The sequence below is a fragment of the Mugil cephalus genome, chromosome 23, assembly GCF_022458985.1.
Source record: "Mugil cephalus isolate CIBA_MC_2020 chromosome 23, CIBA_Mcephalus_1.1, whole genome shotgun sequence".
Taxonomy (NCBI): Eukaryota; Metazoa; Chordata; class Actinopteri; order Mugiliformes; family Mugilidae; genus Mugil; species Mugil cephalus.
The window spans coordinates 3,612,079-3,639,707 of record NC_061792.1 but is presented as its reverse complement, the minus strand read 5'-3'; the positions used below and the strand labels follow the sequence as shown (position 1 = coordinate 3,639,707).

The following is a 27,629-nucleotide window of genomic DNA, read 5'->3' as shown; positions in this document are numbered from 1 at the left end:
CCTTGAGAAGGCCAAGAATTAACACAACTGCCAAAGAAAACTTGGGTAAGCTGCACGGTACGCCCTGCGTAATTTGCCATGTTGTATTTCTTATCAGTGACAGAAGAACAATAGAGAAAAGACTGAAACTTACAAGAAAAGTCCTTACTTAGGCAGCTCAATTCAATTTATTTTGTAATGTAGTGAATCCTCTGCAGCTGATTAAGTGCTCAAAGGCTACCATCTAGTCTGCTGTGATGCTAAACACAAGCCAAATATCGACAAAAGGAAGTGCCAGTGGAACTGAATACCTAAACTAGGCATTTCTCCTGAACAGACAACACACAATGGTGGTGAGTGTGAAAATCTTTACCGAAGAGTCCGCTGCTTGTCCGGCCTTTCCTCATCAGGTACATAGCCCAGGACAGGGGGCCAGAGCTGGAGAAAGACCCAGGGTTCATGCTTCAGTCCCAGCTGCAGAAGCAACACCCAGAAGGGAAAAAAATTGTAAAATGACGGAATGAGAGCAAGGGGGGAGAAAAAAGAGCAGGTAATTGTTTTTCACTTTCTTTGGTCCAAATTTGAAGTCAGCAAGGAAGACCGTCGGAAAACTCGTTTGACAAAGAAGAGCTCCAGCCTGTCCTCACCTTCACGAACTGCTTTTATACCCCTCATTCATCTCGTCCCCCCCCTTCCCCCTCGTTCTGTCTCAACCTACATATTAGTTAAAAAGTAAAAAGTGAGGGCAAGAAGAAGAGGAGGAGGAGGCGGTGAAGGGGAGAGGAGCCAGTCAAGCTTAATTCATTCCCTCCTTCTCCAAAGCGTAGCCACGGGGGACACGACTCCACTTTGCCCCGAGGCTCTTTAAAGCTGCTAATTTCATTTAGCTACTCAAATGATTTTTCTCCCCCTTTTTTTTTCACGGCTCCCTCCCTTATTCCTTTTCGCTCTTTCTCGCTGTCTGAAACAGCAGCTTAAAATCTGAGGTCACATACTCGAGTGACATGAGTTTGACGCAGACTGCGGATAACGGTGCTACTGGACTTTCCGCTTAATGTAGAAATCATGTTCATGAAATGCTTTGGGGCTGTATGCAGTACATGTGCATCTTTTAAACACTGCTGACTGTTAAGTTGCTTCTCTTAACATATGCTATTTTGAGATCAAATGGGTTCATGCTAAGGATGGCAACATGGTCATCAAGTATATACTCTGCAAATAAGCGTTATAACAAAGTATCCAAAATCTAGGTAATATACAGACTGCCTAATGCGTTTATACGTCTTTGTTGCCTGGTACATTGCTTAGCCTCTAACAAGCTAATATATCCAGGGAAGTTGAAAGCTACAAAGCTATTCAAATAATGATTCTGAATTGTCCTATAATGCAGGGTGTGATGCGTATTATCTTCGAAGACATGAAACCAAGTAGTAGGAAAGAAATGGCAACGCATAAAGAATTTAGGGACTTACGAAGTGTATTCCCTTAACAGTTACAAGGAGACAATGTTTTTTTGAATACAAAAAGAGTAGCTGGGGCCTTTCTTTGTAGTTTGCATGCTCTCCGTGTTCCTGCGTTGGTTTTCTCCAAGCCCTCTGATTCCTCCCAAATTCTAAATTGGCCATAGGTGTCTTTTTGAGCTTCAATGGTTGTTTGTCTTTCTCTGTTAGCCCCATGATAGACTGGCCTTTCCCCACACAATTCTCTATGCCTCCTCAGGCCAAAGCTTTTAAATCTTCAAAAATATTTTTCATCATTCATCTGAACAGAATACTGATTAGAGTTTAAGAATTAAGATGAATGTTATCATCTTACTAGCTAGGCTCCTTAGTGTCCATGTTGATAACGCATTATGTTAAAGACTGTCAAGCTCAAACTACAATTCTGTGACATAATTAGCTGGTGGATATACCAACCTACTCACAAAAGAGGAGTTTTGATAAGTAGAGGTTATACAAGGACTCAAAGATCCTATGCTGCAAGGGGTAAGTTGTTTGAAGTCATCTTTTTGAAACCTTTTTTTTTTTTTTTTTTTTCTGAGACTATGCTGCTATGTGATGCAGAAAAAAGCCTTCAACCATACCTTTAAACCTTAGTGGATGTATAAAATCCACCAATCTCCATTTTGCTATCTGTGCATCTGAATAATTAGTGGTTGAATGGCTCTTGTTGTGTTTAAGCTTGTGTTTAAATGTGATGACCAGTCGGAGGTTTTATGATCCCAAGTCAAGACACCAAAACAAAAACAGAGACACAACTCACTTCTGTTTTAGTTAGGTTTCTGCAGAGTTGACATTCACCATTCGTGAACAAGCCATCTTGTTAGGAAAGTCAGAAAAGGCAATGATTGACATACTCGACAGTTATACCTCACACATCGAAAATACCGTGTTGATACAGGATTTTCAGACCCGGGGCGACCTGCCTTTGGTGTGCTTTCACATTGCCACCAGTACCGGGTCTGACCTCCCGCTATGTTGATTGAAAATATGGACAAAAGTTGCCTTCAGAGATCAGTCTCTTATGTAGATAGTAGTGCATCAAAACTTCGCTCTCTTTTTGAGCTGCTCGCAGCCCTGGAGATACTACAATGATATAGTCTGACAGGTCAACCGGTGCCAAAATCAGAACTCAACAGGCAGGTACAGCAGCAAAAGGGGCTTTGGGGACCAAGCAGTGAGGCAGCAAACACAGCCTGAAGTAGGATTAAGCTTGTTCTTGCTCCTAGGGCTGTGACAAAAAAAAGAAGATTTAAACCACTTTCTAGTACATTATACTTCACAAGAAACTTTCAGGAACCAACCTCGAGTTAAGTCCTCATAGGCCCCTCCCACTGCAGCATACGTCACATCCTTAGCATTGTGGGAGGTGGACTACGAGAGTCACTTTTCTTATTATTTTCATATGTCGTTGAGGCGTTTTGACTACCGTTACTATAGGATCATGCCATTCATTCTGTATGCACCCACACACAGTATCTCTATTCTCTATTATAATATTATCTCTATTATGACGATTAGCGGTCACACTGCGCATATTAGCATCTGGGAGCTCATAGAGCTCATAGAGTGGCATGTAAATTTCCCTCATACTATGTAAGGACACACAAGGATGACGTGACTCTAGCATTTATGCAGGCTCCACCCTCAACCATGCCATGTGCTCACCAGTAAGGCAAACATGCCCAGGTTACTCAAAAAGCAAGAAATAAAGAGTAATGCATCAAAAAACACAGTGAAACTAAGTTGCCAACCTCATAATGATAATCTGTGCTCACTGTACCATACACTATGTGAAAACCTAAATTACACAAACAGCTGTTTTAAATAATTTGGTGATATAGTGACTTAAACTAATGGTGACTGTGGGCTGTGGTGACTTTGCCGTCACATTGACCCAAATACCCTCCCAAAATATTTGGACGTGGCTTTAGTCTGTGGTGCATTTTCTGTAACACAGATGTTGAAATGCAGTATTACAGGAGAAGGCTAGCCTGCTACAGGCAAATCCTCTGTGATACTATTGTTTATTTAGAATTGCACAATGACAGTCAGTGCTTGGGAAATCCTCGAACGCATGCATGTGTGCATTGGAATGCGGACTAGCCTAAGTCCCCTGTTGTAATGCTAAAATTACAAATTACAAAACATCGAAACTTGATCACTGTGAGGAAGGCCATCTCCGTTTGCAAATACAACCTTTTTTTAGTCTGTAAAGGTGTACTAGTGCAAAAGAAAGTTACTGACAACCTTATAGAGCTGTCACAACTATCTATTTTGTAGAAAATGTTGGCATATTTTCTGCAACAACCCCACAATTCAATGAAACATGGTAAAAACAATGCATTTTGGGTCCAATGCTTATGTTGTAATATAATTTAAAATCATGTTTCAGTTGTGCGCCAAACAACAATGTCTGGCCAAGTCTCACTTCCATCAGTAACCTCACAGAAACATTGCACCACACACACTACCAAACCCCACACACATGTGGACACTGAGCCTCCCACAGTAATGCTTCCCAGAGGCCCTTTGGCTGGTGACATCACCCTCATACGCTCCCAGCGTATGTGGGCTTCAGAGAAAGACGTGGCGATGGTAACCTCAGACCAGCAGCGTATGTGTGTCTGTGTCATTGGGTTATGGAGAACCACAGCGGTCATCTGAGGTGTGTGGGCCAAAACCAGGGCCGTGACAGTGCTGTTCAGTGTGTGTGTGTGTGTGTGTTTATTTTATGGTAAGCCATAGTGCGGTTGTGGAAACATAACTTTAGTGCACAGTTAGACGGTTAATTTAGCAGAGATAGCAAGTCACCCAGGCAACCTTATCGCCTTTTTCTTTTGTTAGTTGCATTTTTAGAAATATAAATAAAACTTCTAACGTGAGCTAATAAGATAAACAAAAATTTTTTAAAAAGCCCCATTCTAGAAACCTTAATCAGTATAAATTCTTCTATTCTTAATCAGGGACTGCAGCTGGAGTGGAAACATAAGCTTTCAGGCTTGTGGGAAACTGTGTCAGAAAGTAGGACAGTAAATGTTTCGTGTTGAGTCGCATGCATTTCTCTGGAAAACATTTTTTCCCCAGTGTCTGCTGCCTCAATTCTTTATGCTTAGTAATATAATGTCAGAATCTGAAATATTGTGTTATACCGGATCATCATGGCAGCTGAATCTAGAAACTAGGAATTTTGCTTGTACTTTTATTCTAGCCATTTGTTATGTAAAAACGATTCACAGTTTATTTTTAGTTTACAACTAGTAGGTATGTACTGTGGTCTTCTTACATGAGGAACTCCTTCAATACTTCAACCATGCACTGAAGAAAACACAAGAGGAAGGAAAGAAGGAAGAAAGGACCCTAGCTAGAGCAGTGGTGGGAAATGTATCCTTGCTGATTGCCAAAAAGTTCTTTGCTCTGAATGAGTGAACACCGCAAGTATTAAGAGGGGTCAGATGTCAGACCTGATTAAGAAATATCTGACTGTTCTGTGGAATAAGTCTGCTTCACATGAATTCGGTAAGATTGTTTTGACGCAAACTTCACACCAAAGCTGACAAGGCCTTGGACTTGGCGTATGTTAATGCTAGTGGGGCATTATGCACCTCTACCTTCTACTCCCTAGGAAAATCGGCAAACCGCGATGAGGTCTGCTGCTAGTTCAGTGATAAGCCCTTGATAGGACCTGTTTAAGAGAAGAGTTTTAAAAACAGGAGACACTGAGGATACCATGAAGGAGTACTTCAGTACTGTAGCCATAACAGTCTTTAGTGGAACAATCTGAGAGAACCGCAGATGAGTCTTAGAGGCTTGTACGTCTCCATTGTTGTTCTCTTTACCCCGTCTCCAGAATGCAGTGATTTATAAATCACTTCGACCCAATATTTAATTGAAGGTACAATCAATGTAGAGTTCAACTAGACTAAAATGTAAGTCAAGGAGAGGCTACAAATGTTAGAGTGCTAAAGTCCCTCAGTAGACGTTCCTCCCACCAGAGTCTATTGCTGTGGGTTGCATTAGTTAGAAATCTATAGTATGGGAGCATGGTGGACAGATTTGTGGACCTAGTGTTTATTCAAGAGAACACAACATGCAACTCAACATCGCAAAGACGAAAGAGCCTTTCAAGGTTTTAAGGACTCCCTCTCAACCAGTGAAGTATGAAGTATTTGGCAATCCACATAGAGGATAAACTTGACTGTACTAAAGAACATTGACAACTGCAATGTGCTTTGTCAGGAGACTCAGGTCCTTCACTGTCTTTAAAACCATGCCACAGACAATCGATCACGTGGAGGTAGCCACGGTCTATGCTGTGGGAAAACAGTGTCAGTAAAAGGCAGCTCTGTCCTTAGAGTCCTACCATAGCACATTCTACCATGGCTACAACTGAATACAAAAAACGAATTCCTTTGTACCATAAACTGACTGAAAACATTTAGTCTTTTCCTCAGTATCATATGCAGTATTTTTTCAACATCTTGGATAATATCAATCTTAAAATGCTATTGTAATTTTTTCATAAGTAGAGCAATACCTGGGGCACTGCTTGTGCGTGATGCTAAAACCTTGTACAATGTTGAAATTTCCATCTGGCACTTATCCTTCAGTTCTACTGCTTAAACCCCTAATTTATTTGTATTTCTTTGAAATTTGTTCTACAACCAAAGCTGGGTGTAGTCACACTCAGTTTTTATCAGAATACGAGTTTGGTAACACTCCCTTTAGATTATAGTATTGGGCGTGTTTCAGCCGATACAGAGAAACGCAACTAGATAATCCTCAACTAATCAGAACCATTTAGTGGTAAACAAATTGAACTCCACAGTGCTCAGAGGACTTGTGAGTCACTATGTCACTCTTACACCAAATAAATCCCGCCCGGGTGACCCGACTAACCCTGCCGATTTTTGCCGGAGCATAATTGGTTCCCAACAGAGCAGTTCCAGAACAACTTTCTGCCATATAAAGCATCCCTTGACACAATCGTCCGGGATCAAGAAGTTCCTTCTTGACTTACCTAAATTATCAATTGTAAACTAACTCATGAGAGCCTTTTTTGTCCTGTCAGACTAAAGCATTTCATTTTGGTAACCTCGTACTCACTATGTTAAGTTCACAGCAACTAAGGAGGAGAAAATGCAGTAAATGCTAAAATCACTGTGAAATGGAAAAGCAATAAAAAAAAATACCTCTTGCTCTCTTTCCCTCTCTTTCTCTCTCTCTGCCAGCGGCAGTCTGTTCCCGTCCTCCCCTGAGTTGAGGCAACCCTGAGGCCAATGACAGTGGCATGGCAGGGATCAATACCCCCCACACACAAACACACACACACAAATACGCACAGTGCCACCCTGAGAGGGGGATCGATGAAGAGATAGAGAGGGTGTGGGGAAAAAGGAGACATCCTCGTTTTTTTTTTTTTGGTTTTTTTTTGCATCTCTGATTTTCATCTGCACCTTTAACACCTCCCTCTTCATCGCATCCAATTCAAAAGTATTCACTGGTCAAAGCACATTCTTCTCTTCAAAACCTTAAACTGTCTTACTTTATGGGATAATAAGTACATCAACTGTACATAAATATTACAACTGAACTGATGTCAAATGTATATGAATCAGTATATAATCAGTATATATGTACATTGTACGTAGTTGATATTGTAAATACTAATAAACATTTGTTCTGGTTTTGAAGCAACTATAAAAGATCCAGCTTGTCTAAAGCCACTACCAATCTAATCATTTAAAAAATGCCTGAATTGACCCCGATAGCGATCTCCTGATACCAATCGGGACAATGAATACCCTCAACCTAATCACCTGTGATATGGAGAATGGCAACAGTCACCTTTCTTGCAGTCCATGACCACTTTTTTGAATTTTTTTTGCTGTTGTTGAGGACCACTCGGTCAGCCGCTGCACTCATACTTGTAAGCCTTCTCGTCTCCTCCCGGGATGAACCCCTCCAAGCCGGTATCGTTCGCAACTTTCATTATACATGGAGTGCAGCCACGGGTGTAGATGGCGTACAGGAGTGGGCTCAGCACAGAGGCCTGTGTGGAACCACTGATGAAGCACCAGGGTGGAAGATCACCAACGTTAACAGACTGTGGGCGGTTTATAAGAAATATTCTTCCACATTTCTTAAGAAGAGCTGGAACTAGAGCTAAAGCACAATTTTGCACAACTCTTTGTACTGTGATTACATTTGGCAGTATCTCATTTTAAGTTGGATCAAGAAATCCTGTGTCTTAGTAGGTTTACAGTTTGGTTTAGGGAACTCCACAACGAGAAGAGGATGAGGCTGTGCTTGCAAGTAAAGGCTTCCGCAAAGCCCGCCAATATGAAGAAAGTGAGCTTTCCAGGAAGAGGCGCTCGAAACAGTTACGGCTGAGAGGGTGGGTAATCTGTAAAGGTCTAGTACCACAATAAAAATATAGAGCTGGACAAGTAGTTGTGTAATAGCCACCCTATAAGTTTTAACAATTAGTGCAAGATAGAGAGTGGATGAAGAGAAGGAGCTGCGCTGGCGAGAAGAGAGCAGTGACTCTGAGAAAAGACAAATGATATCGTCTGATTGTTTTGTAGCAGGTACATTCTAAAACACAAACGATCATACCCGAAACTTCCATTTTTTTCCTTAGACAAAGCTAAATAAGAAGAAAATAAAGCTGCAGAGGGCATGGTCTGTGCACATATATATCAGTGTGTATCAACTTTATTAAGACAGAACAAGGAATTTTCTCTGTGAAGATGCAGGCCTTGCCTTGCTTAAGGGAACCTCAGCCATGGATGTAGAGTGATTAAGAACCAATGACCGAACAGTCCTAAAACAACTTCTCTAACCACAAGTCCACAACTCACAGAGTCACAGTTTCATTTGTTAAAAGTCTTTAAAGTTCACAAGCAACGTGGAAATTTGTGGTGGACATACTACGAATGTGATATATATGATGACAGAGGCAGATGTCCATTGAATGACATGAGCACATGCTAAAAAGACACCACAGTGCAGACACCAGTCACTTCTGAAACCCAGTGGATTTTGTATCGAAAGCATCAGTGACGGAGGAGTTGACAATTATCTCTAGTTAACGGAGCGACCAATTGTATTCCACAGACACACACACACACACATACTCTCACACACACACAAACACACACACACACACACACACCTCATATATAATTCATAGGGTGTATTGTGCAGATGCAGTTAACTGCCGCTTAAAAGTAATTAATTGATTTTCTGACATATAAGTTAGCAGCAGAGGCAAATGACACACGTGCACACACACACACATATGCGCACACACACTCACACACACGCACACACATCTTTGTACTTCTATCATAGTGAGGACATTTAATGGTATGATGCATTCCCTACTCTGGTCTTACTCTAACCCTAACCATCTCACCTCAATGTCTAATACGAACCCCAACCCCAACCCTAACCCTAACCAAAACCTAGTTAGAACCTTTACAATAAAGTCTTAACCCTGAAACAGCCTTGTAAAGATGTGGGGGCTGTCCAAAATAATCTTACCTCCCAAAAAAGACTTCACTCAGTTGGTTAAAAACTCAAACCCACCCTCAGTACATAACAAGTACAAGAACACACAGACACCAAGAAAGTAATTATAAATAAAATAAAGAACTGAAAAAAATAAAAAATAAATAAAAAATAGGATTATGCTTAACATCCTGCATATTAACACATTAAAAGATACATTTTCACTAAATTGCTAGCTTTTGAAATATTGCTACAATTACTACAAAGAGACAGTGGCGACAGCCTTTAACACCATTTACTGTTTTTCAGACATACAGGAACCTTGTTTAAAAGCATTAATCTTGATTTGTTTGTGAAGCTTTTAGATTTTGGGGAAAAAATTAGGAAAATAAGTTGTCGATGTCAAAAGAGTCCACGATGCCACTTTGTCTCTGAATAAATCCATATGGAATAGGCACAAAAAAAAAGTACTGTTTGCGTGCAAAACCATCACGTATATGTGGCATACGTGGGTGTGCCTGCTCAATTTTTGCTCATCGAAAGACAACATTACTTGTTCTTGCTGAACCAAAAAAATGATGACGCGAGAAACGAAGGAGACAGAAGGAGAGCAAGACATGACTATTCAATCACGCGCACGTCAGAGTCGGTTAAATGTCCGTTCCTTCAACGCGGGAATGGAAATAAAGCGGAGGAAGGCCGAGAGAAGAGACAGTGTGTGTCAGACAGAGGGAGAGAGACAGAATGAGACAGAAGGACAGATAGAGAGAGATCGAGATAGAGGGAGATAGAAGTGCCTCGGGCTGTGTTTAGTGCAGTATGAATGGCTGAGCAGATGCATTAGAGCAGAAACCTTCAACTCTCTCTTTCTCACACACACACAAGCACACACACACACACACACACACACACACACACAATAATGGTCATTCACTTGCAGGCCGGACAGCGAACATGGACATCACGTCCATACTAAGAGATGAAAAGATGCCTTACGCTTAGGCTGCGCCAGTGCGGACAAGTCTCAAGACAGCTCCTTCTGCATTTCATAGAGAAAATGGAATTCTAATAAGCATCGACTTGCTACATTTGTCAAAACTTAGGCTTTACATTTGTGGGCAGGGAAGACGAGGTTATAAATATATAGTCAGTGTACTAAGAAGCTAGCTTGTGACGACTGAAACAGTCGCATGTGCAAATGCAACAACACAACAGGGGTCTGCCTGAACCTAATCATGACTACGACGTCAAAACAGTGGATCGTCTAGTTCCGTTGTACCCAGCATCTGCTCCGTTTGTAACGTGATAACTTTATGATTACCAGAGTTATATTGACCCCTCCCATTACGCTCCCAATGTAGTACATTGAGTTTCAGGTATGCTTCTTCAGTGTCCAGGCAAGGATGTCAGTTTTAGAAGATTCCTCAAATCTTGTGTTTTGTGTGATACTGCTCAAACTTTGGGGGAATTTACCATTGCCTATGGAATTAAACTCAGTGTCTTACAGTGTCTTACTGTCCAATGGACAGCTAAAGCCAAGGTTTACTTGTGTTAATGTGTTACTACCCTCAGAGACCGTTGAATGCGTCCACAATGCATGGTGCAATATACTCAGCAAGCATCCTGACCACCCTGTACGACTACTTCCTTTCACAAATAAAGCTGAGAGTGTTGTGTCAGCAAGAGCTGCACCATGTAAACTCTATTAATATGCTGGTAGAAGTATTTTGTCTTAAAGGTTGAGACTGGTCTACAATTCTGTGTACGCCCTTTCCCGGAACACATCTTTCCTATCCCGTTTGGATTAAATATATGGTACCAAAGGGACAAATTATAATAGTTAATAATACTATAATAGATCTCCTGACTTTTCATCTAGTCCTTAGGATATTCCCATGACACTAAGCTGTACGTTAACAAGCTAGCATTATCATCACTAACATGTTACAATATCCCATCCGTGTGCAGATATTGCACTGACTCTCCCCTTGTCATTTGTTCGTCGTCCAGCAACAAATTAACATGCAACATTAACATAAGAGTCAAGGTTAACTGAACTAGAGCAATTCCAGCTCAGTCTTAAAAAGTAAAAGTAATAAGTAACACTGTTGTGCTGTATTATGTTATGTATTTTTGTAATAAGTGAAAAAATAATGGCAAATAATAAGTGGCCATCTTTTAGAAGAATATCTCAGCATATTCAGGCTGATTTTGTGGATGTGATCCTTTTCACACAGTAATGCCAGACAATATCGTTATTTGTGGTGGACGTGCTGTAAATGTATATATCAAAGCTGTGACAAATTAAGGCCACAGAGCAAGCTGAAGGTATCAAAACATTTATGTTGTAGGTTACTGACAGAAATCCATCAAAAACCTGCAGCACCTTCCCTAGAAAATGTTTCAGCGGCAGATATTTCAATATCATGTAGGGCATGTGACTCCACATGATGAACTGCCAAGTCTTCACACTTGTACAGAAAGGTCACTATCTAGTGGAAACAAGGTCTAGTTGTGCTCATTGTTGGCAAGGATATAAAAGATTCCTTTCAATAAACCCAAAACTGCTTTTATAAAGGAAACATTTCTGTCCACTATTCTCGACAAAATGCCCAGAAATACCAGAACGTACCACAACAAGTGTATTTTTTTTTGTAAAATATGCAAAGTATTCCAGTTATTACTGGGTGAGAGCCAGGACACACCCTGTACAGGTCACCGGTCTAGCATACGACTAACACAAAAGGCATTTTAGTGAAATGCACACCTATGGTCAATTTAGAATCATCAATCAACCTTACAAGCATGTCTTTCAACTGTGGGAGGAGGTTGCCCCCCCCCCAGAGAACTCCCACGCAGACACAAGGAGAACATGCAAAATTTGGACAGAAATTTCCCAGTCAGCCTTCTTCATCAATGCTAACCACTATACCACTTGTAAAACGGTGGTTTCCCAGTAACTGTTCTTTAAAACTGGCTAGATACATCAGGGAGTCTGTTATGACCAACACCCAGGGCCATACTAAAATAAATTCCTTTATCAAGTCTCCGTCCACATACTTTAAGTTGTTTAGATGTTACCAGATACTTCGTCTAAGATTGCAGGTATTTTGTACAAATACACCCCATATATAACTAGACAGCCTGCCAACAAAAGCCTTTAGATTAATGTTTATAAACTGTAGCCTTTGTATAGCAAATTTGAGCAAATTGCAGTGTCCAGTTACGAGTCTTAAGAATGAAATGTATCTCAGTTTAGCATTGTTATGTGCCTTGACTATGACCAAAGCAGTGGACCAAGCATGTTGGCAATCATATTCTAGATACAGAAACAGTAATCATTCTCTAACCAGAAATTTTGGCCAGATAGAAAAATCTGAAACAACATTGCAATAATTGATAAATGGACACATGGTTGGCTAAATAGGAAACAAAGCATCAATTAACTAATTTAGGGAGTTTAAGACTAGTGGATTAATCTCTGGACTTGCAGATTTGGGAAGATGATGGTCCTAGGGTATCTTAAGCAAACCCCTAAACTACTTCCTTGGCATCAAATCAAGTGTGACTAAATTTCTGTGCAGCTAACAACTCAAATTGCTTTGGAATTGCTTCTGAATTGCTTCAGCCCTGCCCTTGCAGTCAACTCTAAAACACCATAAATCAATATTTTTTTAAGTGGTAGACTGTTTTAAGCAGGGACTAACATCCAGCATCCAGCACTGCAGTCAAAGCTTGGTGTTGTCGGTATGAATATTCAACACCATGACCTAGGACCTGCTGTCGGCACTGGCCCGAAAAAAGACACAGATAACATTGTTATACAAATCCTTTCTATTCTCTCTAAGAGAGAATAGACTTTTAAACTACACAGACATCCTTTTATGCCATCCAATTGTTGTTCATTGTAGAAATAGTCCCTAAATTTCAATTGTCATTGTGTTACCAAATACAAGGAGTCAAAATAGTCTAGGTAGTCAAACGGACTCTTGAATGCAGCATGATTGTGTGTAATGAAGGAGTACCCAGTATGTCAATTAGCAGTCAACCGGTGGATACCAAAGGTAGCGATGGTTCAGTGTCAGATATTTTAGCCAGATTTTGAATACAGTGGTTGAACGGATTTTTTTGGATATCCTAGTTACTATAGATGAGTAGACAAAACAACAACAACAACAACAAAAAAAAACAACAGTGACCATCTTCTATGGCTTGCATCATTTCTGACAATTACAGAAGGAGACTTCCAATCACCTAATTAGCCATTCTCACCCCTCGGGCTCTGATATGCTTTTTGTAGCACCAGTGTGTGTGTCTGTGAGCACTTTCGCATGTTGCAAGCAATGCAGAAAATTCTGGAAAGCACAAATGGGTCACCACAGTGGCAGAAACCAGTACATACAGCCAATTAGAGACCCCTAACACAACCAGTTGAAGACGAGCAGAGTCCCAAGCAAGGCAATGAATAAATCAGAAGACACAATATGCAATACCGAATTGAGGGACGCCTAATGGGCTGCACACACACATAAAGACAACACTTTGCATTCACTTGCTAACCACAATGTGGGGACAAATGGGGATGAAGGGAAGAACGAGGGTGAGGAAGAGTGAGAAATGGGTGAGGCGGCTCTTTGCATGATTTCTTCATTAACCACAGGACTGAAGGGACCACGGGTCGCAGAGGACGCCCATATCGCCAGACTTTGCAGACACGAACCCACCATCTCTCCCATTAAGGTTGGTGGGGGTGGGGGGGCGGCCAACGCGGTTAAGGGAAAAGTGGGATGGGAACACCGAAAATGCTCTGGATGATTAGAGGCTGTATCGATCGTCAGATGGCAGTTTGCTGTTGGCGGTTTCTTGAAACTTCGGAGGAGCTTAAAGTCAACTGGGAAGTGTAGCGAAACAATGAGGGCGACTGGAAACATGGATAGGCGACAACATTTTTGCCTTTTACTGCAAATGATAATATGATGATAATGTTTCACTTTATAAAATGCATTTCATTGTCACTCCATTGTGACATTAAAGAACATTATTGACTGTGGTGACTGTGAAGGGGTTGTATTGATCTGTTGATCTTCTGTTTTTTTTTGTTTTTGTTTTTTTTTCCACCACAGATGGCCTTATCATTGTTTTGAAATCTAAAGTTAAGATGAAAATGGAGATTAAGTACAAACTTAAGCTTGGTTTATACTTGGTTTAACCAGACAAGGCCGTTATACTTGTGCACTGGTGTGTCGAGATTGTTCTGTAATTGTGCCTCTAAAACACTAGGAGGTAACTAGTCAGCTGTGTTGACTTTCACTCTGTGCTTCACGCAATCTATGTATTTTGAATCAATCACAGCCATTGAGGTCTACATCGCCATCGCACATAGGTACATTTCAGGGAAGGTGAACTTCCGGTTATGCCTTGGGGTGCTCGGGTCATAGGGTCTAAAGCTTTGCCACAGCTACAACAATGAGTGAGTGATTTGCAACTATAAATTAGACTTCATGTGTGTGATTTTGCCTTTGTTTGATACTTTTTCTTTTTCCTCTTCTGACATACTGGTTGCCTAAGTTGAACAACCAATCAGAGTCTCCCTAATTGGCACCTTCGCTGATTCCGACACAGAGGATCAAACTGTGGTGGGAGACAGAGGCTATGGTAACATAAGCTCCTCCGTGGTCCGGCATTGGCCACTAGTGTATCACAGCTTTAAAGTTTTAACATCTGACTTACATAATAAAAGCCCATAAAAACCTTTTACTTTTAGAACACATTTGAAATCGCTAACCCTAACCCTGACCATAACCCTGCTTTATCCTGTGTCTGGATTCTCCATCTCTTAACAAGAAAAGAAAACCACATTCTGAATCCCTGGGATTAGAAATATGAGCGTAATTACTGGCTTTGCATTCCACCGCATAGCAACTGAGAAGAGAGAGGAGTGAAGACTCTCCTACACAGATCACAGCATCTTATCACAGAGGAGGAGAGTGGAGCAGGGAATGACTAAATTCCCACCTGAACTCAAAAAGAAATCCCCCACCCTTCCCCTGAGAAATATCTGTAACTTCCTGTCAAACTGTCTCAGTAAGATTTTTGTGTGTGACGCACATTTCAGATGCCATCCCAGAACCCGTAACAATGAAGAGGCAACTGACGTTCAAGCTCTGATCCGATTAAGATGGGTCGGGGAGGAAGTGAGGGAGGGAGGACAGAGGAGAGATGAAAAAGAGGAGAGAGGAAATTAAGGGATCTTTATTGGAGCTCTGTCTTCCTGCTCCAGCTGATAGAGTGGGACAGGAAGAGGGAGACGCTGTAAAAAATGATGCCAAGATGCACCCAGGGAAACCACAGTAGAACACTTTTTCTGTTCCAGCCTCCGGAGAAACAACAGCGCTCTTTGTGATAGATTCTCTCCGCTTTTGCAGCACGAACTGGGAATGAAGAGGATCCTTCCGAAACAAAATGTGAACATCAGGGCAACCGCCACCACTCACATCATTTTGGATCTTCTTAAACTGAAAACAACCAAAACTTTAGAGATTTGTCTTGAACTGAACCTAAGTCACTTAAGATGATGACAAAACTAAGTGACTGATGTGGGAATCTGAGATCACTAACAGTGATTTTTTTATATATATATAGCCGTCTGGAGATCAAACAAACTACCACAGCTGTGCAATGCGTGGCCAAATCGCCACATGGGAGCTACTGTGTGTAGGTGTGTGTACTGCATGTGTGTGTAGGGAGGCTGACAGACAAATAGGAGATGAATCCATAGAAGGCGTTCCGTGCTTTTTCCCAGGCTTTTGAAAAGAGAGCCAGAGATCACAGCTGGACAAACGACACACACTTACAAAGAGAGAGGGAGGAAATATCAAAGCGGCACCAGTAGAAGGAAAGAAAGGAAGTTTATTGCATCCATATGGGGCTCTTTATAGGTGTGTACCAGCATTGTCATGTGAGCATTTATGGATGCTGTAAGCTGAATCATAGTGATTCTTTGATTTTGGCATAACTTTATTGACTGTAATAGCTGAGTGGCGGGAGGTGATAAGCACACATGCTTTCACATACAAAAAGTACAAAAGGAAAGTGGTTTTATTAGGTTTTAAAATCTTACTTTCGAGCGTTTTGTCTGCAGCTGTTGGGTGGAAGTTTGCCAAAAAATGAGTCAAGGACAAAAATAGACTAACTCGGAGACCAAATACTCAACAGAAATAGCTCCTGGCTTTTTTTTTTTTTTTTTTTTTTCTCTAAGGACATTCGTCAGTTTTAGAAGATAGCTGGCAATTTCACTGATACCCCGGGGCTTTTAATCCAAGCATTTTATTCCTACTTGTTCACTTATTCTACAACCACTTGTTTTGTTGTAAACAAATTCAACTCCACGGTGCTCAGGTGACTTGGACAATAGAGGCCTTCACGAATGATTGGTCCAAGCATAGGGTTAGGGTTGTGGTTAGAGTAACCCCTAACCCTAGCCCTAACCCTAACCCTAACCCTTCCAGGCTCAGAATTAATGCGAAGTTGGTGTAAAATTCGTATTTTTAATTTAAATTAAATTAAATTACTGGTGTAGTAGCGGTACCTGCAGATGGCCTAACAGTTGTTTCTGTTTTACTTGCATTATTGGACATGCATACTGTTAAAGCGAAGGGAAAATGTATTATTTTACTCAATAAAATGTTCAAAATATTTATTGCATTGAGTATTGCATTCGTAATATCATGGCCTACTCCCACAAAATGATCAGAAAAGCTAGTGTGAGTCACACAATGAGGAGAGGTAAAAAAAAATGTTTTTACTTTCCCATGACGGCATTTACACCGAGTTACTGAACATATGTTCTTATTCTTTCCCCACTCACTCACGCAATCAGACCTGGATCTGTGTTTTCTTTTCCCATGCAATTGGAGTCAAACACTGCATTGCAATATTGGACGTGGATCATCAATGGCATGGAAAGTTGGTGGCCATATTTGGACCCAAGCTATGCACTTGGTGTTGTTCAATTCAACTCATCCGTCCATACAACTGAGCACACAAATGGATATTAAATCTGAATAAAACATAACTTTTCATGTTCAAGTGTGTTTTTTTTTCTACTTTGTGAAAACCACAGAAGCAATGACAAGTTGTCAAATATGTCAAATATCTCTCCAGCTGGAACATATTTGAACATATGAAAGGAGAATGAAAATAGGCAAAATGTGACTTTTTTCCAACTTGCAGTGCTGTAGTGTGACCAGGCGGTGACCTGTTGAGAAAAAGTCCATCCTACACACTGAACTGAAGGGAGGGGAGGGGAGGGAGGGCTTTCTGGTAAGACAAGAGTGCTAACTTCTCATAAGTCCTTCCTTCTCTTTCTTTTATCTTTCTCAGCATCAGGAGCATGGAAGACATATTTCCAACCTCAGCCCATGTCTGCCAATCTACTTACAACAATAAGCCCATGCTAGCACTGATAAAGTGTGAACTTTAAGAGGAGGTAGCAAAGAAGAAAGTCATGATTTAAAAATGGCGCAACAAAAAAAAGGTATTTTAATCATACTGTAATTCGTAAAAAAACAAAAAAACAAAACAAAACTGTGTTTGAAAGTTTGAAATAAAAACTTTAAAACATTTCGCAAATCTGAAATTGTGTTTTGAAAGTTTGCACAATGTTGCAAAGGTCTGAAAAAAATATGTATGTATTATTTGATATTAGTTTTCCTTCTTGCCCTTTACACTGCTTGTCCAACATATTTTCAGAATTTCATATTTGAAACTCTTCCCCCGACGAGTGAGTTTATTCTCTGGTTTAAAACCTTGTGAAGAGACACAGGCACAGAACAGTGCAGTGCAGTGTTCATGGGAAGGAGTATTGCACATGTAAGATGGTACAACGGTTGCATATATGTCTGTAAAAAGGATTTGCAACCTTGAATATGTGTCTTTGCACGTGTTGCACAGGCCATTCAGGGGTAGCACACACTTTTCAGAGACTGTATCACACAAGTAAAAGGTTTCATTTGGTTTTTAGGTTTTGAAACAGTGGGATTTATTACCGAAACTGGCACAATCTCTGGACTTACATGCCTGGTCAGAACACATCCAAGCATTTGGACTATACTTGGTCAGATGGTACTGGTACAGTACTTGAGAAGTAACTGTTGACATTTTACAAGAGTACAGACAAGAATACACATTGAGAAAGTTGCTCCACTCACCAATGACTGACAAACAGTGTGTACAGTTTCTGTGCTTTGGGCTGCGGCCTCCCCATAATCTGAAACCATCTCTATTGTCTTAGGGCCTGTTTAGATATTGCATTAAGATCTGATCTGGGCTACCTGATCACAAGCGACCTGCCTTAGGTACGTATGTTCAGACCTGGCATTGACCTGTGTCTCCAGGTTTTATCTTAGTTTCGCGCTCTGTATGTAAGTAATCCCCCAAAGCAACTGGAGAAAGTTGTTGTGGATGCACCTTGTCATTAGATGGTCAATCCCCTTCTTGTAGGTGTCGAAGGTGTCTCTGTACATCTTTAACACTTCAGCCAAGACAACTGTCATGGTGCTTCAGAGTGGATGGAGAGACACAGTTTGACCCAGATATTTGCTAGGGTCTCTCGAAGAGTCTGCCAAGAACTTTCTCCCAGTTTGAGGAGGAGTTGGTTGTCCCTTGCTGGTGTTGTGGGGGATGGGGACAGTTGTCTTTCAAAAGGCCAGTAAAACTCATTCAGGTGGTTGACAAGACACAAGTCATTAGTGGAGAGGGGATGCCTTGGGTGTCTAGTTTCTGATCGGTCTGAAATCCTTTCCACACAGAAGCAGATTTGTCAGAAGCTGATGTGGGATGTCACTGTGACAGTGTACCCATCCAGTCTGTTGGTAGCATCCCAGACAGTGCGGTTCAAGCACGCCTGAAGGTCCTCCACAGACTTTCTGGTTCTCTGTTTTAATACGATAAGTGACGAATAGAAGATGCTACTTGGACCATTGCCGGAACATCTTTAAGAATCCCTAAAAGTCCAGTCGCCTTATTTCCGCCTGTTTTTGTTACAGCAGGTCTAGAGAAACTTAAATCCTGCATGTATGCATGCATAGGAAGGACCATGAAGTGGTGAGAGTGACCCACTGTAGTACTATGGGCCCTGTGATATATGCTTCTAACTGTAGAGGATCGCCGAATCATAGGGTTGTCCTGTAACTGATCTGCAAATGCTATAATCATTTAAAAGCAAAATGAGACTAAATAATGTGCACCAAGACAGTGAGATGTCAATTTGCCAACTCTTGAATAAACTCATGTGAAATACACTAGGGCCGCACATCGCCTTCATTAGTTCTGCCGTTCCTGCTTCCCCTCCATCATCACATGCCTTTATCCTCACCACCTCCTCTGTTCGCTTCTCTCTCATGCTCGTTGCTTCTCCCTCCTTCCTGTTACAAGACTGTGAAAATAACGATTTCCGCTGCTCTCTTTGTGCTGCTCTCTCCCTTTCACACACACGTTTTTAAGGCTATCTCTGTGAGGACATGCTCTGGCATAACACATTCACTAGCCACTTATCCTAACCTCAACCATCTCAACAAAATGCTAACCCTAATTCTAACCTTAACACTACAACCAATTCTGAACTGTCCAACAGCCATTTAAAAGTGAGTAAGAAAGCTGAGAGTGGCCAGAATCTCCTCCCTTTCCAAAAAAGGCTTATTGGCCTAAAACTCAAACTGGCTCTCACAAAGATAGATATATATACACAACATGACAATGCCATTCTTAAAATGTGAATCTTTTTTACCAAAATACTTAAACTCCTTCATCCCAACAAGACAACATATCAAATGGTAACATATATAATTTGGTAACCATGGGAACCATGTTTGGTAACCTATTACACAAGGGTAGCACTACAGAAATGAAACTTACTGTGACGTCAGTAATGCATTGCAAATTAAATTTATGTACATTCAAAGTTAAAATTACAAAGTGCCATGACGTGTACAGCACATCTACCCTACCCTGATGCATCTAGGGTAAAATCTGAAAAGGTTTAGGAATGACTGGATGATGCTCAGTTCAGGGATCTCTGAGGGCAAACACTTATTACCCCCTTCCCTTACTTTTGAAGTAATTTACACAATTTGACACCAAATTGCAAACAACTGAGGGTCATGTATCAGTCAAACACACTTCACTAAATTAATCTTATCATGTCACACTGTACATTCCAACTCACTCATTTTCAAAGTGGTCTGAAAATGGTCAGGGTCTTATATGGTCTTCTATTCACATACCCCTTTTCATGTCTTTTCACATACCTATTAAGATAAGATAAGAGATAAGATAGGACTTCATTTATCCCGGTGGGGAAATTAGGGTGTTACAGTGGCAGGGAGCAACAGTGCAAGATACAAAAAATAGAATAAGGTAGACAAGAGAAACTATATAAAAAAAAGTAAATGTTGTGGTACAAAAAGTATTGATGCATATTGCATCAAGTTGAAGTAGCTAACCGAAAGTGTAAATTGAGGGTTGATGTGGTAAATAGCTGAATAAACATAATGACATTCTTGAAAAAAAAACTCCAATAGGAGGAATGACATGAGGTACTTGTTTGGTACTCGCTTTACAGTCACAATGGGCCTGTTCAGACCTTGTATTAAGACCTTATCAGGATCATGTAAAGACAGATGTGAACAACCCCAGGACGGTGTGAAATCGCATTAAAGATCCAGTCTTTGACCACCTATGTCCTTTGGTAGTGTGAACGTCTCAGGTTTGGAGACGCATTTGGGATGTATATGCCAGGACTGAACCCGTCTACCTAAAGCTGGGTACTTGGAATCGGAAAGCCCGGATAGGACCATTGTCTGTGAAGGTTCTCAGTCATCCAGGTCAAGCTATATCCACAAACAGATACAGCAGCGACTTGTGCAACAAAATGATTAGTCCATGATTAGTGGAAAAGCCATGGCTGCTCCTAAAATTACCTGAACATTTTAGTTCAGTGAAAGTTACATCTGACACAAATTAAAGAAGCACGGGACAGGTCCTAATCTATTGTACATGAAAATTTTCATCGGTGCATTGGAACATTTTTAATTGTGCTATTCAGAAATGGGTGATTTCCCAGCGTAGAATTCTCTGGATCTTTCACTAATGCTTACTTAATCCAATTACATTTTATTCAGTTTGCTTTATGCAGCGTCAACGACAGTTCAAATTGTCTCAAGACGCTTTATAGAACCAAGAGCCTGAAACTTCCGGAGCAAGCACAAAAGCATTGATAAGAAAGTACTTGTTTACTCTCTTTTATAGGAAATTATACCCTGCCACCGTAGCCTTAGTGGTCACTCTGGGGGTTCCAGACTTTGGATGAATGTATGAGCTAGGATTCAAAATATCACTTGTAGAAACATTAAGGGAGTATACAGTTAGTTTCACAGTACCGACATAATATCAAATTGAAAATAAATTGCTTTCAACAAAGGGATACAAATAGCATTAATTTTACTAAATTACAAAATGCCAATATGAAAAAAATGCCAAAATGAAAATACATAATGAGCACATTTAATCTGTTAATGCAATCTGGTAATTTACATTCAAAGTACTCGATGTGTGTGATGTTAACTGAACTTTATCACCTGTTCTCGCATTAATTTCATTTCAATTTCCCAATTGCATGCCAGTCAGTCCTGATAGGACACTTAAATGCTGTACTGCATGTTTTTTTGTTTTTTTTTTTACAAGGTCACTGTGAATTTTCCATCATTTGGATATGGACAGACAAAAACAAACAACGAGACATTTGAGAACACAACTGCCAATTTTTCAATTTCCAATTCCAATTTTCCATTTTTTTTTCTGCATTAAAAGACAACTAATAATGAAAATAATTCACAGTTTCAGCCTTGAATTATATCAGAGCAGCATGTGTGAAGAGGGGAGAGAGCAGACTAAAGGACAGGTTCAATGAAGGTCATGGACTACTAGCGCTTGAGCAACTGGACCAAACACAAGTATACCTTGACAATATGATAAGTTATGGATGTGAGAAAGCTCATATGTTTGTGCTGCGCGAGAACACATAAGTGTCTGCTTTTGGCCGCATACCGAGAGCTAGCATCACCTCCTTTAAAATCAGCCTGAAGCAGACCTGTGGAGTTTCCTTTGTTAAGCTTTGCCGTCCCCTGATAACACTCTCCCTTTTTGTGTCTACGACCCCTAGCAGACACACACACAGCAGGTGTAGCCTCCAGATAACCAGAATCAGCCCTGGACAGGCACGCGCGATGGCGCTAGCGAAAAGGCGAACAATGTCAACGAGAGGAAAGCGGCTAAGATGTGGCACGGAGGCGCAACGGCTTCGGACGTGACAACGGGCGTAAATTAGGAGCAGGAGTGACGAGAAAGATAGAAAAACAGCCTTCAAAGGTGTTTGATATATGAACTGATGGAAGGGAACAATACGAATTTGGCACAAAAACAAGTTGGAGTGGCTCCCGTTTTGAGTCAAAACATCAGAGATATATGGATATATGGGAAAAGGAGGGTGGGTGGAGAAGGAGGAGAGAACACTAGCATGAGGCTAGTGGAAGACGGAGGGACGAAAATTAGGGACGTCCTTAGAGAAGCATGTACTTTTGGAGAGGTGTAAAAACTGACGTGAGCATTGTCGTCTGTACATCCATTAATACCGTCCAATACGTGGACATATAATATTTCTTTTAATTGTGTTTATCAGCAATGGAAGATATACAAACATACTTAACTTTCTTTCAGTTGTCATTATGGTTCCCAAACAGATCTTCATGTTAGAACGTTTAGATCTTAAGTTAGCAAATGCTCCCTTTTGACTTGACTTTTCTACTCAGCAAACAAAATACAATTACTAGAGAAGAAAATATCTATAAAATATCTATATCAAGAGGTTGAGGATTTTTAACACAGGTTACGACAGTATACTTGTTTATCGAGTCTTTAATCTACATTTTGGGGTACTTATGGTGGTTTTCCTAATCTTACCGTGGCCTGGTGCTAGGGTCAAGAAGACATACAATATTTTGAAGTTCTCCCTCATGTTTGCCCTAGAGATGACCATTTGTTCCTTACATTAGTTTTCTGTTTGAATTCCATTGACTTTCTTATTAATGTATTTTTATTGTTAACCAAAGATCAGAATCAATCACACCACATTACAGTAACTACAATGTTCTCTTCAGGACCATGGAAAGCTGTCAGCGAGAATCCCATAACATATACCCTGACTTTCTCTCTTCCTACAAGCACTATTGTTCAATCATTTTCAATGAAGTTCCATTGGTGCCTAAAAATGAGCTAAGTTGATTAACTGCCACATTCAGCACAAATACTTGTCAAGCTGCTGCCAGTTCCTAGCTATGTTTACTGTTTTTGTTATAAAAAGTTAAAGACATGATTTTAACATGCATAAGAGACAAGCAGCAGGTTTAAGCTCAGAACTGTGGAGTGCAAAGTAAAATTCAAGAAACATTTCACTGCCAAACACCTTTCGCTTTCCCCGTGCTTTTAAATTAACTGTGTTGTGTAGATGTCTGAAACGGTTTCATTTCTTTATCCAGATGATATTCTAACAGCAACCCTAACCCTAACCCTAACCCTAATCCTATTTACTTCTGTCTATTGTCTGAATTTTTGATTATAGTATTATAATATAATTTACTTATTTTTGTTTTTAGTAGTGGTTTTAACTGTGTTTTTTTATTTTTTTTATTTGCAACTCCTTTGGTTCAATAAAGTCCAATTCAAAATCTGTGGTGGATATTTGAATCTTGAGACTGGTAACCGGAGAATTTGTGTTTCAGGCTCATTAAAGGTACGTTACACAACAGAACTTGTGAGTCTGGATAGCTGTAGGGGTTTAGAGTCAGTTCATTCACACTTTCAGCTCATCCAGACGGTCCAAAAACATCCATCAGTTGGAAACTAACAGTAAACTGTATTCTGCTGTGCTTTCGGCTTCAGATAACCAAGCTTATTTCAGCTTGTTCTGATAAACTGAAGCTGAGATAAGCAAATATTCTCAATAGGGGAACAACTACAGTAACTGCATGCACAACCACACACACACACACACACACACACACACACACACACACACACACACACACACTGAGCCGATAAAGAGGCAGAACATATGCATGTTCGAAAATGTTCACACACTTGAGCTCACGTGCATATAGTCTATGTGCTGATGTAGATAAAGCCGTAGTGTGTTTTCAGCGGATTTGTAGCAACAGTGATCACATAACCACTCAGCGACCACTCAACGTCAACCAGTTGCACTGCAGTGAATGGAAATCCGTTGGAAATAAACCCACTTACCACAAATGAGTCCATCAGTTTTTACCGGTTAATATCCTAGCTCTGATTTGATCATCTGAATCACTATGGAGGATGCGGCATGTGTCCTTTGTAGAGTAATTAATGTAAAAAAGCTGTTGTGGCATCTGTGGTTATACTGGGAATATGCTGGTGATTTTTGTATATGAGCTGCCTGTTTAAATGTGTGGATGATGTACACACACAGCAGAATATGTATGAAACCACAATGCAAGACGGGAAACACGCGAACTGCTGTCTTTTAAAATGTGAGGCCCAAGTAGTAATGGACAACAATGCTGATAAGAATACTTATAAATACCTTACCCTGATTTTAACTCCAAATAATGTGTAAGTAGTGCTGGTAATTCTTTTAGATTGACTAAAATTGTTGTTGGCAATTCCAGTGCCTGCTAAGTTAACTTTTTTCTTCTTTAAAAATTCTTTTATGGACCTATGTGCTTGGGGTTTCACTTCAGATGCAACTCAGTGAAGGTTCTGATGGTGAAATACAATGTTTACTCAATTCCAATCATTAAGCCTCTCATTTACTTTCCACAAAACATTTTCCCAATAGTCTCCTGGCTTGTCCACATGATGTTTAGTAAACTACAAACCGTCAGAAATGCTTTTTTTTTTGGAGAGCAGTGACTTTGTCCTTCTCACTCTGCCAAGAGCACAATGGTTGATCAGTATCCTCCTGATGATGGTGGACTCACAAACATTAAAATGAGTCAATGTGAGAGAGGCCTTTAGTTGCATAGAAGCTACCCTGAGTTGCTTTGTGACCTCTTGGACTATTATGGGTCTTTCTTTTGGAGTGATCTTTGTTCGTCAACCACTCCTGTGGAGGGTAGCAGTCATCTTAAATGTTTCCGACAAACTGTCTGACTTTTCCTGAGAAGAACACTCTGATTTATTTATAGAATCTAGGCACTGAACATTTTGTTTTAATTGCATTGATTGGAAACACGTTGACTTCATTTTGGTCTTTAAACTTTGAACTATAATATTTATGTTTCATTTGTTTATTTGGGATATCTATCTGCACTGTAAAAAATAATTGAGACAATTTATGTAGAAATGTAAAATTTCTTCGTGGCGCAAATACTTTGAATACTCTTGCATGCAGACGATATTCAGTTCTATATTGCTTCAAAAATACATCATCATCAAAACTACTTACATCCTTAGTAACTACCTCATTGCAGTTAAATCATGGATTCACACCAATAAGATTTCTACTGAACAGTGTCAAGAGCTTTTAGAATTCGACTACCCTTCTATTGGCTAACTCTCTGCTTACTCACATAACCACAAAGCATCCGAATCAAATAACTTCTTCAAACTTCTCCACATTCACAAACAAGCTCTTGCAAGTGCAAGAAAAGGTCACAAATCAATGATTTGTGGGCATCAACATCCTCTTTTATATGTACATATATCATAATATAAGTATGACCCAACCAACTGGCTCTATGTTAGCAATGGTCTTCAGGAGGATGATGTCAGAAAGTAAATAGCAACCAAGAAACCCAAATTACAAATTGAGTGATACAAAACAAACTTACCTCGTACAAAAGGTGACTCAAAGATACTGTTAGATGCCATCAAATGATCATTCCTCCAACTGTGCTTCGTCTCCACCTTTTTTTTTAATTTGAGCACAATTTTAAAAACAAATTGAGTCAGTGACAGTCAAAGTGTGAAAAAAACTACAAAAACTAAACCTGTTCAGTAGCAAGTGATCTCTAGTAATTGGTGGGTCACTGAGATGTATATCACTTCCTGTGTTTACATGAATGTTGTGGTGATATTTAGTTTGTTGAGTTTGTATGTAGTGTAAGGCATTGGTACAATACCAATACAATCACCTAAATTTAAAATAGTAGTTTTTTCTGAAGCCATTTTGACAGGATGAGAGATAATAGAGCAAGCACCATATCTGCCAAAGTCTGGAGATGAGAGACACCAAACATTGGGATTAAGATCCTCTACGTACCCCATTGGTCCAAAAAAAAAAAAAAAAGAGCTTTTTCCTGCATGGTGTGAACCACAGCAGGGGGTAGATCTAATCTGCACTGGCCTGTCACTGGGAGGTGGAAGTTTGCACCATCGGTCTGTGACGGTGTGCCTCCCCTAGGGAGCTGCAACTGCTTCCTGCCTAAAGTCTGCCCTCGAAACTGCATTACAGGACAACATCTATGAGTGGGGCTAGTTAGGCTTGATTACTGGTGTCCATTTTTCACAAAAAAAAAAAAAAAAAAACTTAACAATGTGTCCCCCCTGAAGTTGTAAAGAGTGTATGTGTTTAGAATGGTGCTAGTGCAGGATTGCCACATGGACTTCCATGGGCTATGCAGTTCAATAATGCACACTAGTGAGTACCACACAAGAGAAGTTGCTTGACGCTTAAATGTTGTTACTTCTAGCCTCAAAAGTCTCTGAAAAAAACTTGAAAACACTCAATGGCTGCTGTTTTTCATTGTTTCCTTACACAAAAACTAGAGAGAATTCAGATTCTAGTTCAACCTCGGTGGTTGTAGTTGAAAGGAAACAGCTATCTTTTCACTTTTACTTTTTTTTGGAAGACTTTGCAATGAAAGCAAAAAAAATATTGAAATAAACATAAATAAATATGTTTTAAAATGTTTAATAAATTCAGCTGCAAAGAATGCCAGAGCAATGGAGGTGACAAGACCATAGCTACAATATTCTTACCCGAGTCGAGGTGGCCCCTGTCCAGGGCAGAGCTGTCTCCTTGTGGTTTCTCCAGTCGAGCAGTGAGTTAAATGCAAACGCGCTCAACTGTCTCGTTCACTTTCTCTGGATTTCTGTATTTGTTTCGTGACTTGCTCACGGTTTTTCTTTGCTTCCTCCTGTCTTTCTCTCTGTCGCCATAACTATCTTCCTTTATTTCTCACTGCCCTCTCTCTTTCTCTCTCTCTCTCTCTCTCGCGCTCGCTTTCCGTCTTTGGGTTGACTCTCTGCTCGACATTTGGTGTCACATAAGAGACAGAAATGTGTGTGTGTGTGAGAGACTGTGCATTTGTGTGTGTGTGTAATAAAACTAACCAACCACCTGCTTCCTTAGCCAACAGTTTTCACCAAGGAAGTGGCTGTGGTTAGAGGAGAACGGAGGGAGCTGTGGTGTGCGCAGCGCCCATATGCAAGTTTGAGGTTTGCTTTTGCAGCAGGGATTACAGAGAGAGAGTGAGTGAGTCACCCGCTTCTCAGACTTCACCGAGCCTCGCTACAGGTCACACACTTAGACCACTGTGACCA

General features: G+C 40.4%; 1 protein-coding gene across 4 annotated transcripts in view; it reads right to left on the bottom strand.

The window, feature by feature from the left end:
• runx1 (RUNX family transcription factor 1) overlaps positions 1 to 27,289 on the bottom strand; it is a 52,771-nt gene extending 25,482 nt beyond the window's left edge. The window contains exons 1-2 of one of the 4 annotated variants that reach the window (XM_047576719.1): positions 27,066 to 27,289; positions 353 to 453 (exon numbers count right to left, since the gene is read on the bottom strand). In XM_047576719.1, coding sequence (XP_047432675.1) covers positions 353 to 440 — 88 coding nt within the window. In that variant the 5' untranslated portion in view covers positions 441 to 453; positions 27,066 to 27,289. Of the gene's footprint in view, positions 1 to 352; positions 454 to 25,915; positions 25,992 to 27,065 lie in introns of those variants that run through there. The other 3 variants (XM_047576721.1, XM_047576718.1, XM_047576723.1) reach the window with 3 other exon arrangements.
• Between the last annotated feature and the right edge of the window lie 340 nt (positions 27,290 to 27,629).